Raw genomic sequence first — 17,565 nt, 5'->3', positions numbered from 1 at the left:
CACGAAATTTTACTGCAGAAATATATCATCTACTGTGGGTTCAACTCTAGAAAAAAAATGTGGCTGTGAGTCAGGGAGAAGTTGAGTATCAATCACGAGGAAGTGGTAGGGTATTTAAAAGGATGCAAAAGAAATGATGCTCCAAGAGCCAATAAGCTTCACGAAAGGCTTTTCTTCAGTAGCAAAAGAGGTATCTAACAAAAAAATTGTCTGTTTGAATCATTTACAGACTTAAAACTAATTGACAAGCAGGAAAAAGTAATTAGAAAAGTGAAACAATTTAATTTATAAGAAGCACTTCATAAAAAATATACTGCAAAATACTTTCAAGCTTCTTTTGTAATGTTTTGTACACTGGCTATATAATTGGCTTGCTTTACAAGGGAATTGTTGCAAATAGAAAAGCTGTGGCTTTGTCTCTGCTGAATGATTTATTGTTTTCTGTAAATTGTTGCAATTTTTTCAGCATGCTTGTTTAGATTCCTGAAACTCCAGTGCAAACTGTGCCTGAAAGTAGCTGTTTATGCGTCCCAGCGAGCTACAGACTTTTTCAAAAAGACATTAAATGTCTGAATGAACTTTCCCACATGAACTCTTAGACACCAGGAACCGAAGACAATGCTATTTTTCTTTGGAAAGTTCACTTTCCCGTGGTTCTGCAGTAACGCCTGAGAAACAGCCCCCTGACAGTTTCCTTTAGTTAGAAACACAGAGGCTGATGACTTCTAATTTCCACTCAGTGGTCAAAATCTGATGCGGGTGAAGTAGAAGCTTTCAGAGCCAATATTTTGAGTGCCAAAATCACAGGCTGACATACTTCCGTCACCTGATGAAATATTCTAGTACTTCCTTTACAGAACAATACAGGCTCACAGCCTGAAATACGAGCATGCAATGCAAATGCAAGAGAATGCGTACAGCAACTTCTAGAAAATACTGTGGTCAGAGGCACAGGTGCTTTCTCTATTGCCCCATCTGCACTGGAAGTAGTAATAATGCTTATGCATTTGCAGCCCTCATCAATGACCACACTGCAATACCTATGGTTCAAGTATGATGACAGAGCAATTTCTTTCAGAACCTGGGAGTCAACTGCTACATCTGTGCATCCATGACCACCATGGTGCCCACCCCGTGTTTGACCATTGTGGGAAACCTCTGGACACAAAGCTTAAATAGGCAGGAAGTATTGCCTGAGAAATGAACAGCACATTGCAATGCTATTGAGGGTGACACCAGGCAATGTAATGCGATGTCCCACACCAAAGCAGCTGAGGGCAGATGAGAGCCCACAGAGCCACCACAGCGTAAGCACAATCAAGGATTGTGGGGGGCCATCAGTCCTGCGACATAACAGCATTAAAACTCATACGAGAACATAGATGACATTACCTGCCAGGATAGGCATTTCAGAGTTGGTTAGTCACTACTGTTATAAACTATGCATCAGTCATACCCTGCACAGACAAGACATTTTCAAGGACAGCTGCACTTCCAAACACTGACCTATCCACCTTGCTACAGCGAAGCACAAACAGGTCTATGTCGAACAGCTGAAGCTAACTCACATAGGACTGTTATGCAGGGGGCTTGATCATAGTCAGTGCAAGGCAAAAACCAGAAGACAGTACACACACAGCTGACTCACCAGCTGGAGTGCTGTGGTGGAACCGCACGTTACAATCTAAATTTTTAGGTAGAAAGAGCACATTCAAACTGCATGCTCTGGTTAGTGATTAAAATGGCATCTCCTTAGACACTGTGATGCTTTCCTACCCTGCTCCTTTTTAATCCTGCATGCTTGAGTAGAAGAGATGGGGCATGCAAGAAGGTTGCCAAGGGCTGAGGGATTTGTGCTTCAGCAAAGCTCCAAGTCTGGTGTTAATTCCCTCATATTCCTACACATGCAGACTCGCAAGGCAGCTGTAACCCATACAGCTCTCCTCCACGTAACAATGTGCAATGAACTGGAGTTCCCACTAAGGCAAAAACCTTTCCGTCACCCACAACTTGACAGGTCATTGTTTTCTAAGCCACCAGGCACAGGATGCTTCCAACAGCTGAAACTCAGAAGCAACACTTACAGGATCTTAGCGTGGGCTTTGGTGCTGGTCACCAGTGTTAGATACAGCTCATTCTCATAGTGAGGGATGTCATCGCAGTAAACAGCTTCTCCACATGCTTGTTTGGCTGCTGAAACGTGCACGAAAGGCCGACCCACCATATCTTCAACTGCCTGCCCCCTGGGCACTTCCTGGAGTAAAACACATAACTGACTACTACCGCTTAGGTTGCAGGAGACGGAAGCATTGATGGGAGAGCAAAAGGCACCATGAGACATTCTAGAGAGATGGGGAACGGGATGGGGACTCAGTCCTGTGGGAAAGGATGGTAAACAAGATGGAGTGGCTACAGAGGGGGCTACAGAGAAAGAAGTGAAAGGGATTCGGTTTTTCAAACTGCTATGATGTGACAGCTTGCATGAAAGGTTCAAGTTCTGAAACTAGTTTCTGTTCTCAAAGCTGAAGAGAACAGGTCATTAACAGAGAAATAAGAAGCAGATATATCCTGAATTTGAAGTCTGAGAGATACAAAGAAAAGCAGGCTGTAAGTGGGGAAAAGCAGCAGGGCAATTTGAGCTTTGATGTGGAGCTCGCTGCAAGAGGAAAGTGCTACCTGCAGCAATTTTTTTGAAGCTGTACATGTCAGGAACAGTCTTGGGCAATGACAGGAAAGGACATTGTACCCTAAAGCAAGGAAGGGACTGAGGCCCAAATATAAGCCTCAGGAACGGCATTATATAAGTTCATGTATTGCCCATACTCAGAGGGATGACCTGAGAAGGGAGAAGCACAGAAAAGCCTGGGTCTACATCATGCAGGTACTGCTACTTACTTGGAAGAGCTGGGCATTTGCAATGGGATCTTTGTGAAACAGCTCTGTAGCACTGATGTAGTTCAAGGGGATGGGCTCACACAGATTTTTCTGCCAGAGACATATTAAAGAACAATCATCTTCCCTGCCAGTCCCTTTCTCACATTCCCCAGTAGCCCAGGATATTCTCTATTCTCCATCTTCCAGTGAAGATAATTCAACTTTTACTGGGTGAAAGGCAAACAGAGCTCAGGCTCTGCGCAAAGAACAGCCACAGACCCATGAGGGCAGCTGTAATGCAACCAAGTGGAGAAGTCCAGGAATCCTCCTGTGAACCCACAAATCAGCATCCTTCCACAGCACAGGTGGGGATGCCACAAGAAAGCAGGTGGGAAGATGGACTAGTCACTGTTACGCAGCATAAGGAGCAGAGTAGCTCTGGCAGCTATTGCAACATGGAGTTTACCATCAGGTATGACTCTGCTTGAATCTGAACCCTCCCCATGCCTCCCCAACAGGATGGTACATACAGGTGGTTCTTCCCAAAATCTGCCTTCCCTAGCAGCACTCACAGTGCCATTGTGGTTCTTGCTCAGTTTCTGAAGGACCGTCAGGTAGAACTTGAAAAAGAAGCTGAGTGTAAGCGTGCGTCGGAAATCCACCATCCCACCAGGTGCAGAAGGAGACAGATCCATCTCACCCGCCAATAAGCGGCAGGCATCCTGCAGCAGCTTCTCATTCCAGTCTCTGCAAGGGAACAAAGGTGACAGAGCCCATACTCAGACCTAAATATCACGGAGAAAGACTAACTCTTTTGACATGGCAGCCCCCGCAAGCTCTCAAGCAACAGCCCCCTGTTCTGTCTCTGTTTATAGTATATGTGTCAGCTTCGCTCTCATCTTGAGCTCCTATCATCTTTTCTAAAGATGTGGCAAAGTTATTAAATGATAACACTACAGATTTCTTAACCCAGTTTGAAAGAAAATCAGTTTTGTAGGTCATCCCCACATCTAGCTTCTGCCCACTTCAATGGATGAACAAATTTAGCAAGGAAACTGTGCTCAGTGAGGGACTGACATGGATCTTTGAGGGTAAGGAGTACCGGAGTCAGCAGGGCATCACACAAAACACAGCCAGCCACAGAAGTATAGCTACGCTTCCTCCACTTGCTCCTTCTGTGTACTATCAGAAAGAATTTATAGTATTTACAGTATCCTGTAAAATTCAGCACCTTTGCATCAGAGAGCCTTTCTATCACAGAAAAATTCCTACCTGCCAGTAAGCTCCTGGCAAGTTTTTAGTGCCAGGACCGTTGTAGGAGCCATTCCTCCATAGCTTAGTTTTATCTCCTCCACTCGGCTAGTGCCATCTTGGAACAGGACTCTCATCCCACAGGTCACAATAGCAATGTCATCCTCCCGACGAGAAGCCTGCTTGAAAGCTGAGAAGTATTCACCCTAGAAGACAGGAAAATATTTATTTATTCTCTGCCTTGGCATGCTTTGGAGTATAAATATGACAAGGTGTTAACCTATTTCTATATGAATGAGCTATTCCAGGAACTATATCTGGTTGATTCATCTTGCAGGGCCAAGCACAACGTGTTTGTTCAGGTAGCGCTGTATATTTTCACATCATTCAATGATTAATTCCAATGTATTGGAACAGTGGTTATTAGCTACCTAGGACTGTGTGGGAAATGAGCTCTGACAGATCTGCTTGCATCTATCACATTTTTTTCCATATCTTAAGAGGAAGAACCAAGACAGATTATTTTATTTTATTTTAGTAAACAAGCTTACAGTTCCTCAGCAACTTTCTCTTTCTTCCAGGCTGCTAAGATGGAAACCTAATCAGTAAAACTCATATTCTAAACTCCTTCAGAAGTCTTTCAACTCTGCAAGAACTGAAATAATCACAGATGTCTCACAGTTCTAGAATAGACCAGACTAATTAATATAAGACAATTTCAATCTGTTATTGCAAATACAGTTCTCAGTAACTACTCTGAATCCTCTGGTGATCTCCACAGAGTGCGGAAATTCTTGTAAGTCCACCAGTGACTACAACTCACAAAACTCAGCAGCTCTCCTACGAAGAGTGGCAGTAAATATGAGATTAACACTCCACCAGTCTACACCGAGTGATAGTGTCATCCTGGAGTCACAGTATAGTCAGTTTTTCCCCTTGCCTGTCCAGCAGATTAGGACAAATTGCTGTTCAGGCATCCTGCAGACTAAGAGAGGAATCAGATCTGATGTCTTTGTACAGATCTTCTGGAGAGTTTTCTGCCAAATTTCTTCTCTAATAGCTTGGCCAAGTGACTCTGCAGAGCATAGCAGTTTGTTCCATTAATTATTTCTAATCAGAAGTGGACAGCAATTCTTTCATTATTGTAAAGAACAATTCCTCTATTGTTGGCAATGAGAAGAGTTTCACAAGAGGCCCCTTTTGTGCACAGAGAACTTGTTACTGGAGATATAACCAAAGGGTGTGTTTCATTTCCTGAATTCAAGTAATTAGTGGGCAGCCAGCAGATAATAGCAGAGGAGCATCAATAGCATCCTCCCAACGAGGACATTCTGCAACTCTGCTTGTTAAACCAATTAGATTTTAAAGAGGAGAAAAAGCAGCCCCTTCTCTCACTGCACACTTCAGAGAAGACTTCCAATACTATGACTACAACAAAAGGCCAATATTTGCCTTCACTCCTCACAAGACACCTTAGTTTTCTTAGTACAGAGTTCTGTGGGAGGAAAGGTACTGTGTATTTTTCCTTACCAAGTGTAGGTAAAGTAACCATCACATCAGCTGTCCATGTCTTCCCTATCTCTTGGTAAAACAACAGAGCATGTCCCCTCTAAACAGTGAATGTTTCTAAGTTCTTCTGTTAGTTATTCTCACAGGAAAACCAAGAAACCCTTGTTGCATATTGGGGATCTAGGTTAGTCTCCCCTCTCGCCTTCTGGATAAGATGCAAACCCAGGTAGGAGCACATAAAGAAATCCACAGGATCAAAAAGATTCATAGGCAATAGTCACAACTGCAAAAACATTGTTTCCATGTCAATTTTTTCAGTCTACCCCTGTGGAATACAGAGATCAATAACAGATGAAGGTTGGAGGATACTAACTATAAGGATGAAGTAAGACTTTATGACCACTTTCTGCCTCTTCAGCAGGTCAAAAAATGCAATACTATGACCCTATGACGGGAATACTGAGCAAACAGTAGGTTAAGATTGGTTTTCAAAGATAAGTATTGTGTTGTCAGGCTTTTTGTATTTGAAAACCAGTAAACATCTATACAATACAGAACACTATTATAACAAAAATCAAGTAACAGTGACAAATGTGATAGAGAAAGATGTATGCGAGGGAAAGGACATAAAAAATGATGGTTGCTAAGTAAGCAATATCATAAGTGGTGCATAACATTTGCGAACATTATCTGGAACACAAGGAATGTTTTTATAGTCCAGAAGAGAAAGAGGGTTGTTAAACAAAGGTTATGTCCTTCTAGGAATGCCTTGTTATATACAAATTTTCTTTTCTGGTATCTGTTTATATTTTACCTCTAATCCAGTGAGCTGTTTCCTTTTCTAAATACTATCTTTGCTCAGCTGCAATCCCCTTCTAAGTATAGACTCAAAAATCTTTATTCCCTGAATATCTTAAATATCTGACACACAAACTTGCAGGAAATAAAAGTGTTAGCTCCTCTCCCTTAACAGCCGCTCTGCGATAAAAACTACCTGGAGCTCAATTCCCCTGCAGTAACACTGAATCTCATAAACTACTAAACTTCTTTAGCATAATTCTGTCTGTTTCACCAGTCTTACCCTTGGTGTGACAAGCCACATCAATGCAAGAGGCAACACCAGTTTTAAACAAACATAAACCAAAAAATTTGATTTAGCTGTGTGCTGACACAGCTCTGCTTCCAGTTGTGAGGAAATCACAGTTCCAGAAGACTTTGCCTGCCACGTGCCAGCACCTTCAGACATCCTCTGATGAGCTTTAGTCTCTCTGACTTGATGATTGTGAGCAAAGATCAGCCAAGAAACCATGAAGTAGCAAGTTCAAAAGTTGTTTTAGTTTTTCAGATCAATGAGCTGCATATAACCTGGGGGTGAAGCCATTGCCCTGCTGCAAGACATTTGTTTTGTGGAATTGCCGTGACTGTCATATGGGTGGAGGAATATGGTGATTTCCATTGACTACCTCAAGCATGTTTCTGATTTTGGCAAAAGGCAATGCTTCCTGCAATTATCACAAGATCAAAGAAGAATCATTCAGAAATGTCACTACACTGTGAATCCTTGCATCTTCTAGCTCTAAGCCCTAAAAAGGTAAATACCTTCACAGCCATGAAACTACAGCCTGATGTTCTCAGCCCTAAAGGGAAAAAAGAGGTTTCTCTCTTTGACACTCTGAATTAGTTATGGTTAGTGCTGCTACGGAAGAGGTGTTCATCGCTCTGTTTGAAGGAAGTTTTGCAGGCCCATTTGAAGTTGCAACTCCACATTGCCAAAATAATAATCAGTCCTTATTGCTAATCATTGCCCCAATAATCAGTCCTTGTGGTTTCAGTCTTGCAAGGCAAGGATGCAGATACTGAACTTCCCTCTTATCCATACACACCTTTCCCCACTTTTCCCCATTTCAGTTCACAGAATTTAAGCGAGAACTCCAGGAACTGCTAGCACCTTTACTGTACTATTTTGCCAACAAAACTGAGACCTCTGGGAACATCACCTTTCATCATAACTGAATCCATTCAAAAAGCTTCAGACAAAGTGAAATTTATATTCTTTGCACTTGGGCTTAATGTATTTTACCATGAAGCCCAGTTCTCCTTGCTTGCCAAAAACAGCATGTTGCTAGATTTTTATGAAATAATTTAGCTGCTTCCTGCTCCACTTGGAACTACACTGCGTTTGGAGGTCAGTCCCCATGGAAAAAGGTGTCTAATGCTAAAAATTACACTCAGATAACAGTGATTTAGCTCCATGGACATTGAAGTCTTTTCCTACAAGCTTACCTTCTTGCTGTAGGGTATTTCAACAGAGAGAAGTATTTCTTCAGGCTTAACTATTGTCTTTCTATATCCGGTGAAAAACTTCTCATCCATTGTGATAGTCCTTTTGCCCTCTGTACAGCAAGGAGAGATCAATGGCAGATGAATGAACAACTTAGCTGAAGAATGGAAACTGTCTGCGTGAAAGAGCCTTCAACCTACACAAATTACTCATGATATGATAGCAGTTTTCATTTTTCCACCCTCTTTCACCAAATCAGGAAGGCTTTTCTCAGATTTACTTTGGTCCTTATGGAATCTATGACATCTTCTGCCTACACACAATTTGTTTGCACAGGAACTGATCAAAGAGACCTCCCTCCTTTATCTAATTAAAGCTGAGCCTCCAGGTGAACCAGTTTCCAACATCCCAACATAATTCCCTCTTTCCCCTTTCCCTAAGCTGCACACAAACCAGTACAAGAGAAAGTCACTGATCAGACAGTCCACTTCAAGAAATCTATTAAAAAAAAATCTTCCTAAGAGCAAATACCAAGGCATTTGGCCTTCTTCACAGAAAAAACAAATCTTTATCTGAAAAATCCACAATGATCAAGGTATGATAGTGACAGAAACAATGTCATGTCTATTTTTTTACATCGATAGACATCTACAACCAGCTCTTCACAAGGACATGTCTGTAACATACATATACATACACAGTACCAGCAATTCATTATGGCATAGAAGTTCAAAATGCTTTAGGAAGCCAAACCTAGGCCTAGCTTTAGGAATTCAGCCTTAAAAAGGGCAAAACCCCTGAAGACTCAGACTAAGCCTATTTTACTTAATGTTAACTTCCACTTTCAAGTTCTGACCTGACCTAACAATCCATGGCAAAGGTCTGTTAACTATCCGACTCCCCACAGTGCCACGAGGAAATTAAGGAACTCACCATTTGATACCAGAGTCAGTTTGCTTCCACTTGCCATTAACACAGGATTTAAGTCAGAGATGGGGCTTGCTGTCATTATGTTCCCACCAAGAGCCTAGAGTGATAATATATGCATCAGATAAATATTTAAAAAACTGAAGATACAGTCATAGTATCTTGTAATCCTGCACTGCTACATACACAGTGCACTAGAGGTTAGCTCTGATAAATGCTTTTTGTTCACTCAGCAATTTTAGGCCCCTAATGAAGTGGGAAAATGTAAACCCCATGAAATCAATTGCTGTCCCAGTCAATACTAACACTCGCCCAAAACAGTTTTAGGAACAGTCTTTGAGTAATGCATCAAAACCACCTCATGCTCAAACCACATACGCCCAACAATGCCAAAATTCAATCACCGTAGCTGCAATTAAAGGAAGAGTCATGAAAGTATAGAGCATCTTTTCAGTAGCATCCAGGAACCTAAGTTTTTTGGCTATAATAAGTGTATGGCACAGTATCTTGTGGAACAAAATTTTGTGTTTGGTAGGTTGGTTCATCTGCTTGCTTGATATTTTTTTTCTTTTAGTATAACGAGTTTGAACACACCAAACCCACTTCCTCTTTTCCCTTTAAAACTAGAGGAAAATTTGGCCAATCTGATACATTAGCACTACAACTACCATAGTTGAGCTGGCAAAAATCTACACTCCTGCTTCTTTGAAGTTTTTCCAGCACTCTAAATACATTTTTGTTAAACTAGTCAAATCTCACTACTGTTTCCCCTACTTATCCTGATAACAGAAATGGAATAGCTGGACAACTGCCAGGTTTCCCTTGCTTGCTAAGTCTGCGATACCAGTATAGCACAGACACCAGCTAAGACCTACGTTGCTATCATTTCCTGGGGTTGGTTTATGTGCACTAGCTGCTTTGCCTAGGTTTGCAAATGCTCTTGTGCGAGAAGCACAAGGCACACCAACACTGGATGAGGCAGGCCAGCTGCTCAGACTCTTTCAATTCCAGTCCCTAATGCTCCTGAGTCACTTACGGCAACATTCCTGATCTGTGGCCCTGCAAACCAGCGCAGCTGTTCAAGGACAGCATGGAAGATCTCTGTTTTGTAAGGAGGAAGCTCTGCCACTGCTTTTCTCAGCACCTCCTCTACTGAGCTCAGGGTACAGGCAGCACCAAAGATTACCCCTGTAAACAAACAAAAAGAATTGTTGCTCTCCCAAACATTAAGCTACAGGAAGACAGTTATAACTGTCTATAAAACTGAGATGCCACTGAGTCTAATCAAAGAGCAGGGTTTAGAGAAGACATTCAGTCACACTAGACTATTTTGTATACACTGCATGTCAACATCACATTCTCAGTAAAAAATTCACATTTAAATCACAGCTTACAGTGGTACTGCCCCTCACATGAAATACACACATGCCTCAGTGTATTATATTATGAACGATATTACCCTCCTATAGGTATTAGTTTGGCCTTTGAGAAGTGAACTCCAACTCCTCTCCAGTTTCTACACCTTAAACATGCTACCAGACATTGGGCCACATGCACTACATTGTCCTAATTACTTTATTTGTAAGGTTGACCTATTTCCACCACAAATATAAATGCAATACTTAGTCACTTAGACTTGTCAAATCCAGCATCTTTCCCCCAGTTACTAATTTTAAAATCTTTCTAAATAAAAAGATTGTCCACTGAAACCCATTATTAACCCAGTCATTATACATAACACACCAAACATAAAATGTCTGATATACTAGTGAAAGCCCTCTGATTCTCAAATTATTTTATATATATCACTCACTCAATTCCCTGCATAGGAGAGGCATCAATGCATACAGAAAGCAGTTTTTAGTCTGGGGATTTTCCTTCATATCCTCTTTGTCATTCTGTGGAGTCCCCACTCACTTCACAGGTATTCTGCCTCTTTTTTACTCACCTGTTTCAGTGTGCTGAACAGCATTCATTTCAGAGATCCATGCTGGTGCTATGATCACTGGATACAGCATGTTCTTTAATCTCATCTCAATACCTTAAGGAAAAAGAAGAGTCCTTCAGTTACGTGCAGGTGACAAAGCTTAAGTTAACTGTTTCCCAAAGAAATGGCAACAAGACTATTAAAGAGCCAGTTCATTGACCATCTGTTACAGAGACTATGTAAGGTCACAGATATACCAGACTAAAAGCTGTTTTCTCACTAATACCAGAATTCCATCAGAGAAGTTTTAGAGACTCTTTTCTAGGATTACAATAATCATAAATACACTGTTTAGTGCTTGTGCAACCTGGCTATTGTTGTACATGATCCTTCAGGAAAGAACAATGAATACAATCAGCCATACAAAGTTTGAGGATTGTTTCCTGAACCGATTGCTCAGGATAACAGAATTACTAATACATCTGAACTCTCCTCCTCAGCATGTACGTATGCAGGAGTATATATTTTCAGGGGAAAAACAGTAAGATTTCAAGTTTTGAGTTTATTCACTGAAAAATCTTCCAAAACACAGGTTTCACATCTGAATTCATGCGATTACAAGGACACTAATGCTGTGTCACTCCGCTCTTCTCAAAATTCCACAAAACTAGCACAAAAGCTCAGGTCTAGATAACCACATTATTATTTTTTTTTTTTGCTCAACACAGCAAACACCAGGGAAAAACATCACTGTGAGAGTAATCTACCCGAGAAGAAAATTTGTTCCTACATACATCCTAAAGATTATTAACAGCAATGGCATGAAGGAGGTTTACATTTGCACTGTTCTCACAAAATACTCCATGTAAAGTGTTCCAACTGCTCTTACCCACTTCTGTGTTCCCCACAACAAGCTTGGCACTGGGGTACTGCGATTTGAGAGCCACCAGTTCCTTGAGAGTTGTAGGCTGGATCCACATTACACGCTCGCCTTTGAAACACATCTGTTTCTGCTGCTTGTTACTCTGAGTCTGCAAAGTGAGTTCAGATAGAGCTCAGACCCTACATCAAGCCAAGAATCCCTGCTCACATGCTGCCCACGCCTATGCCAGGCTCAGCTCCATTTCAGTCGAGTTACTGATAGGTGGCTCTGATATCCACACTGCTGTTGGCAGTTAGCCATTCCCCATCCTTCCGCTAGCAGTGACAAGGGTCTTTTTCATGCTGACAAAAGTTTTCCCTTCCTAATACTGCCAGGTGCATCCTGCTGCCACATCTCCCCAGCAAGACCTCTCCAGCAAGCTCCATCTGACCAGAGTTCCGGTAGATGCCCATGGCTTCAGCATTCTTAGAAGTAATGGGGTTTCTATTCTTATCTCACTGCAAAAATGTCAGTCTTTAGCACCACTGAATTTTAGTTACTAGCTGCAAGCCCACATTCTGGTTCCCTTTTTAATTCCTTCATCCAGTGACTGAAGAAACCAGCCTAACATGGTTGCCTCCCAGCAACATTAGATCAACCTTCGGTAGGAAAACATCTAAGAGAGGAAACAGAGGGGACTTACCTCAAGCTAAATATATATTATGCTATGGTCTATGGGAACCTACTCATGCTGCAGCTCCTGACATGTTTAGGCTGGGTGCAGCAGCAGAACTAAGGACTGGATTTCGGTTGTTTGTTAAATGTGAAGAAAGCTGTAAGCATGCCATGTGCTGGACTAGATTCCTGTCTGGGACACATTTACTTAGGAGAAAACTACCCTCAAAAAAGACAGGAATGAAACCTGGAGAGAAACTAATCCCATTTAACTTTTTATGTCAGTGTGAGCCAGCCAACTTCTACTCCTGCTACACTGAGTGGAGAGAAGTTGGTGCTTTTGGGAGGTCATCTAGTTGAAACGTATTCAGCTGCATCCCATAGCTCATGCTTCTCTTCCTACACTATAAAGGGAGCACAGGGCGATTAGTTCAGATATGGCTGTCTAATGTAGAAGTTCACATCTGACCTATTAAACTGAAATCTAGATGTCAGCCACTGTTTCACCCCTGGGGAGGCAGTGACCGGAAAGGAGGGCAACCCAAGAGCAAGCACGTATGGTAAGAAAGAGAGGAAAGCCAGCCAGCTGGGGCAGCCACTTGTCCTGCATATCTTTCAAGCCACCCTGGCTTAAAAGCCTTCCCTTTCATAAAACAGAAGCGTTCATGCCCACGCATCTTCTTTCGCCAGCAGTCATCTTGTGTACTGCCTTTTCCTCAAGGCAGAGACACTGCAGGCACTCAAACCCTGGGCAGAGCAACAAAACCAAGGAACCACATACTATTTCTGTTTGAATGTACTTACCATTAGCTCTGGTGGGAAGATTGGCTCCTGTGTAGGGTCCAATGGCTGGAACTCAGAAGTATTGAAGAGGCTGGAGGAGATCATTGCCTATGAGGGAGAAAAAGCAAATGGCTGGGCAGCAGAGAAAGCTATCCACATACAGCCCTAACTCATTCCTCTTTCCAGTCAAATCCCTATTACTATTTCATGGAGCAAAGTATGCCAAGCGCAGTGTAAAGATACCACCTGAGCCAGCATTTCAGGTTCTTCAGTCATCTTTTTCTGATAACAGCACATGTCTGGTCAGAAACAACCCTGAACACGCTAACAGGTTTTTGCTAATCAAAAGTGATATCACTTCCACATTGGCATGTTAAATTACATCTTAGGTACCTCTTTTGAGGCAAGACCACCGTAAAATATAAACAAAACTGCTTTACATAAATACAGATAAATTAGAAGTATTGAGCTTTGGCACAGAACAAGACAGAGCTAAGACTTCAAAACATCAGAAATAGAGAAAAAAGTAATATTTGAGAGGCACCTTACCATATTGTCTTCTTTTCCATTCATGCAGCAGCCTGGACCATTGGCTTTTCCTCCACAGCAGCCCCCATTCTGAAGAAACAAGCATGCTTCAGCTATTCTACACAGTCACAACATTCCAATGTTTACAGGATATATTCCTCCCCTTTTATCAATCACAAAAATTTGCAGTAATAGTTTTCATTAATAAACTACTTTGACTAAAGAACTCTAAGCAGCCTTAATTGCTGGAGTAATCCATGCAATGCTGGATGCTTCCTAAAAAAGAATCCACAGGAATTCACTGCAATTTCCTGGAAAATAATTTAATTATATTCTCTCTTTCCTAAACTCATTTTATACTCATACTACCTTATGTCCCAGTTCCTTGGTTTCAGCCCTCCATTGTTTGTGCCTCAACTAGTACATAAAATATGATTAACTTTTTTCCTTCAGATACACCAAAATGCTCCAATTGTGCAATTTATTGGAATGGTGATTAAATGGTTTCATTCATCATTGGACTACAAAGTTTGAGGAAGATTACACTGCAGAATTAAGTGGGTTTTAGATCTGTTTTCACAGAAAGATGGATCACTTCAATAACGAGAAGCTAGTGACATTGCTTGTAGTTGTCACCATTTTATTTCACAAAAGCGTTGCACCGCACAGATTCAGAAGGAACATATGTAGCACACTAAAGTAAAACCTGTGTCATGATGGCTAGCCATGCTAACCAGGACATATGCAGTCACAGTGTTTTCTAAGAAGCAGACATTCAGACCAGCTCAGACAGCTCTGAATATGTGCCAGTATACCACAGCAGGGCCAGAGAGGTGACTAATGCATCAAAACTCTAGTACTGTATTGCAAATTGAGGCTATGGCTTTTAAAATTCAGCTTACCATGCTATTTTCCCTCTCACTACGACAGCATCCGGTGCCATTGGCTACTCTGCCACAGCAATTCAAGTCCTGTGGGGACAAAAACTCTGAGAAAAAACGTGCAGATTCCAAAGAAATGAAGTAGATTTGATTCGCTTTAGAGAGAAATTGATCCCACGTTTATTATACCCAAAGCAGGAATGGGAGATGGAAGGTGCCAAGCAAGTAGGTATCTCCCTTGCCAGTGGAAGGCAGTGCCCTGCAGCGTGATGTCTAGGTCATATCCAGTCTACTGGTAGACCTCTTGGTCTGGTTTAGAACTACTCTGACCATTCAGCCAGTATCTCTGGTCCAGCTGGAGCTGTGAGGATATACCCAGAGAAAAGGGACCAGCACATACAATACAACCCCTAGTACCCCACCTGCATCTAATTGCATTCAGCTCAGGGGACTGCCTGAGCCCAGTATGGTTTCTGTCTCTTTAGTAGCTCTGTCCAAGTACCTGTTAAGAGCCCCCTGGAGCCTCTGTAAGTTTTTGGTACCCACAACACCCTTTGGTGAGTTCTGCAGGTCAGCTACCTGGTGGTAGACCATCTGCCTTTGTTTTCAACCTTACTCCTAGTAGTTTCATTTCTTGACACTGCTTCTAGATTGGAAGAGACAGCAAACAGCAGATGCCTGTCCACATTCCACCTGACAGTCACAATTTTGTAGCTCTCTGTCAGAGGTCAACACAAACTGCTGTAAGGGTTATGTAGAGCCCCTTCCCCTCCCTGGCATCTTTTTTCCAGGCTGAAGCATCCCAGACTACTTGTATGGAAGCCAGATTACCACAGATATGATCCTTATTCCACTTCTCTGAATCTTTTCCTATTCTGCTATACTCTATTAAGATGAGAGGACCAGAACCGCACAAAGCGCTCAAGTGCAGGAAGAATCATGATGCAGACAGTGGCATGACAGTGTTTTCTGGTTTGCTCTCTAGCCTTTGACTTGTTTTGTCTGCCAGTGAGCACTGAATTCATGCTTCCGTGGAACTGTCTACCATGGTAACAGGAAGATGATCTTGTGTCTGCTCACAGCCTGTCATTTTACATGTGACATGAGGACTGCCTTTCATTCTGTAACTTGCTTCACATTTATTTGCCTTGAGCTTTGTATCCCATTCCGTTCTTCAGTCGCTCAGGTTCATAAAGTCCTTCTGAAGTTCCTCAAAATCTGTTACTGTTTTCACTACCCAGACTAACTTGACATCAGTTAACTCACTCTCTCACATCACTACTCACTCTATTTTCCACTGCATTTAGGGATGTCTTGAAAAACCGTGCTCCCACCACAGCTCCCAGCAGAAATCCACCAATGACCTCCCTTAATTGTAAAACTACACCATTTTCTCCTACCTGTCATTTCCCACCTTTTAACCAATGCTTCATCCATACAGAGATCTTCCCTCTTACCCCATGGCTGCTTATTGTCTTTAAAAGCCTTTGGCGAGACACTGTACAAAGCCTGTTGGAAACCCAACTATATCAACTGGGTTTACCAGCCATTGTAATAGATTTCACTACTGCTTGTATTCTCTTTTGGTGATCATCATTCCAGACAATGAAACGGAATTAGTGGGCAGCATTCTAAATTCTTTACTTCTGACATTTAATACCGGTGTTGCCTCACAAGTGGCTAGTAATCACTGAAGTACCTAATGATCTACTTTTCTTCACAGCCTCCAGCAGTCTTTCAGGAACAAAAGGACTAGTGAAAACTTATGGCAAAGCTTCGTACCTCACCCAAACCAACAGATTAATTCCGGTCAGGAGCTATACAGAAGTGACTCCACTTTCTTTCCAGAGCTATTCTGCTCTGCAGCTGATCTTCCAAGAAAGCAACTTTCTCATCAGATTCCCCCCCACAGTATGTGCATTTTCATGCACCATACCTTTGCACTTTTTCCACGTCAAGGATCATCTATCTGCAAGCTGTATTATGCAGAGATAGTGAGTTTTTCAGAGACATACAAAAAAGGGACAATTGGGCAGATCTTATTAAAGTGCTGCAATTCCAACAACTGGAATGAGTAAAAGAGTTGGTCTTCCTGCATTATTAATGCATGAAGTACACACAAAGAGGTCAAGAGTTGGAGCAGTGTTGTTGTAGCTGGGTGGCTGTAGCATGTATGTTTCCTTCTTCCCCATTTCAGCTCATGGTGTATTTTTTTAAACATTATCTGAAGCCACTTACTTTAGCAAATGTCCTGTATCCTTCCAGAATTGGTCTGTACCCTGTGCACCGACACAAGTTCCCTGCATTGCCAAAACAAAAGGATAAAGATTTAACGTAATTTGGCTGAGAACTTCTCTTCTTTTAGAACGTTTTATTGTTTCTCACAAAAGCTGGTCAAGTCTAGATAAAGCTAATGAAAATAAACGGGAGAAGGAAAATTTCATTAGTAATCTTGCAACAATCCCACCATCCCTTTTTGTTGAAATTTTAAATTGAAATTAATTTTAAAAAAATTATCAGTCTGCCCTATTCAGTATTCATTTACCTCAATTGTGTGAGCCTAATCAGTATACCAGCTATCCAGCCTCCTGAATTACAAAGAGGTTGCTTTCTCCTGCATCTCATTTCCCCTCAGGTCACTGCTGGAAGCATGGTAACAGTTCTAGCTCAGCAATTAACAGCAGCCTCTCGGGTGATTTACACAGCTGGATTCTGCCCCATTCCATCACCTATATTGCTGTCTTGGTCCTTTACTTGAGGTTGGCTGGCCCAAATGCTCTCTGTCACCTCTGCAGGCTCTTGTGACAGCAATGAATAAACAAGAAGGTGTGGAGGCTCTTACAAGCCCCCCCATGAACAGGCCACATTTTGGTCTCTGTTTAGTGAGGTCCTAATCCAAGACTGAGGCCACTTGCGCCTGCTTCAGAGCAAACAATGAGCTTCTGTGAGATCTTCTACAGGCCATTTTTGTTCACTTCATAGCACCTGGCCAATCTCCTAGCGGAAAAGCTAGTTCTTAACCTCATAATAATCAGTTGTCTTTAACAAAATACATTAAACAAAGGTG

At 41.9% G+C, this 17,565-nt stretch overlaps 1 protein-coding gene across 2 annotated transcripts in view; it reads right to left on the bottom strand.

Moving 5' to 3' along the window:
- XDH (xanthine dehydrogenase) overlaps nucleotides 1-17,565 on the bottom strand; it is a 63,155-nt gene that overhangs the window by 24,305 nt on the left and 21,285 nt on the right. For both annotated transcript variants that reach the window (XM_040611537.1, XM_040611536.1), the window contains 13 exons: nucleotides 16,737-16,798; nucleotides 14,520-14,588; nucleotides 13,639-13,707; nucleotides 13,111-13,197; nucleotides 11,659-11,800; nucleotides 10,791-10,883; nucleotides 9,879-10,030; nucleotides 8,849-8,942; nucleotides 7,918-8,027; nucleotides 4,147-4,331; nucleotides 3,447-3,621; nucleotides 2,896-2,985; nucleotides 2,085-2,254 (listed from right to left, as the gene is read on the bottom strand). In XM_040611537.1, the coding sequence (XP_040467471.1) occupies nucleotides 2,085-2,254; nucleotides 2,896-2,985; nucleotides 3,447-3,621; nucleotides 4,147-4,331; nucleotides 7,918-8,027; nucleotides 8,849-8,942; nucleotides 9,879-10,030; nucleotides 10,791-10,883; nucleotides 11,659-11,800; nucleotides 13,111-13,197; nucleotides 13,639-13,707; nucleotides 14,520-14,588; nucleotides 16,737-16,798 (1,498 nt within the window). The remainder of the gene's footprint in view (nucleotides 1-2,084; nucleotides 2,255-2,895; nucleotides 2,986-3,446; nucleotides 3,622-4,146; nucleotides 4,332-7,917; nucleotides 8,028-8,848; nucleotides 8,943-9,878; nucleotides 10,031-10,790; nucleotides 10,884-11,658; nucleotides 11,801-13,110; nucleotides 13,198-13,638; nucleotides 13,708-14,519; nucleotides 14,589-16,736; nucleotides 16,799-17,565) is intronic.

This window comes from Falco naumanni, chromosome 12 (genome assembly GCF_017639655.2).
Source record: "Falco naumanni isolate bFalNau1 chromosome 12, bFalNau1.pat, whole genome shotgun sequence".
Classification (NCBI taxonomy): domain Eukaryota; kingdom Metazoa; phylum Chordata; class Aves; order Falconiformes; family Falconidae; genus Falco; species Falco naumanni.
This window is presented reverse-complemented; position numbering and strand designations above follow the sequence as displayed.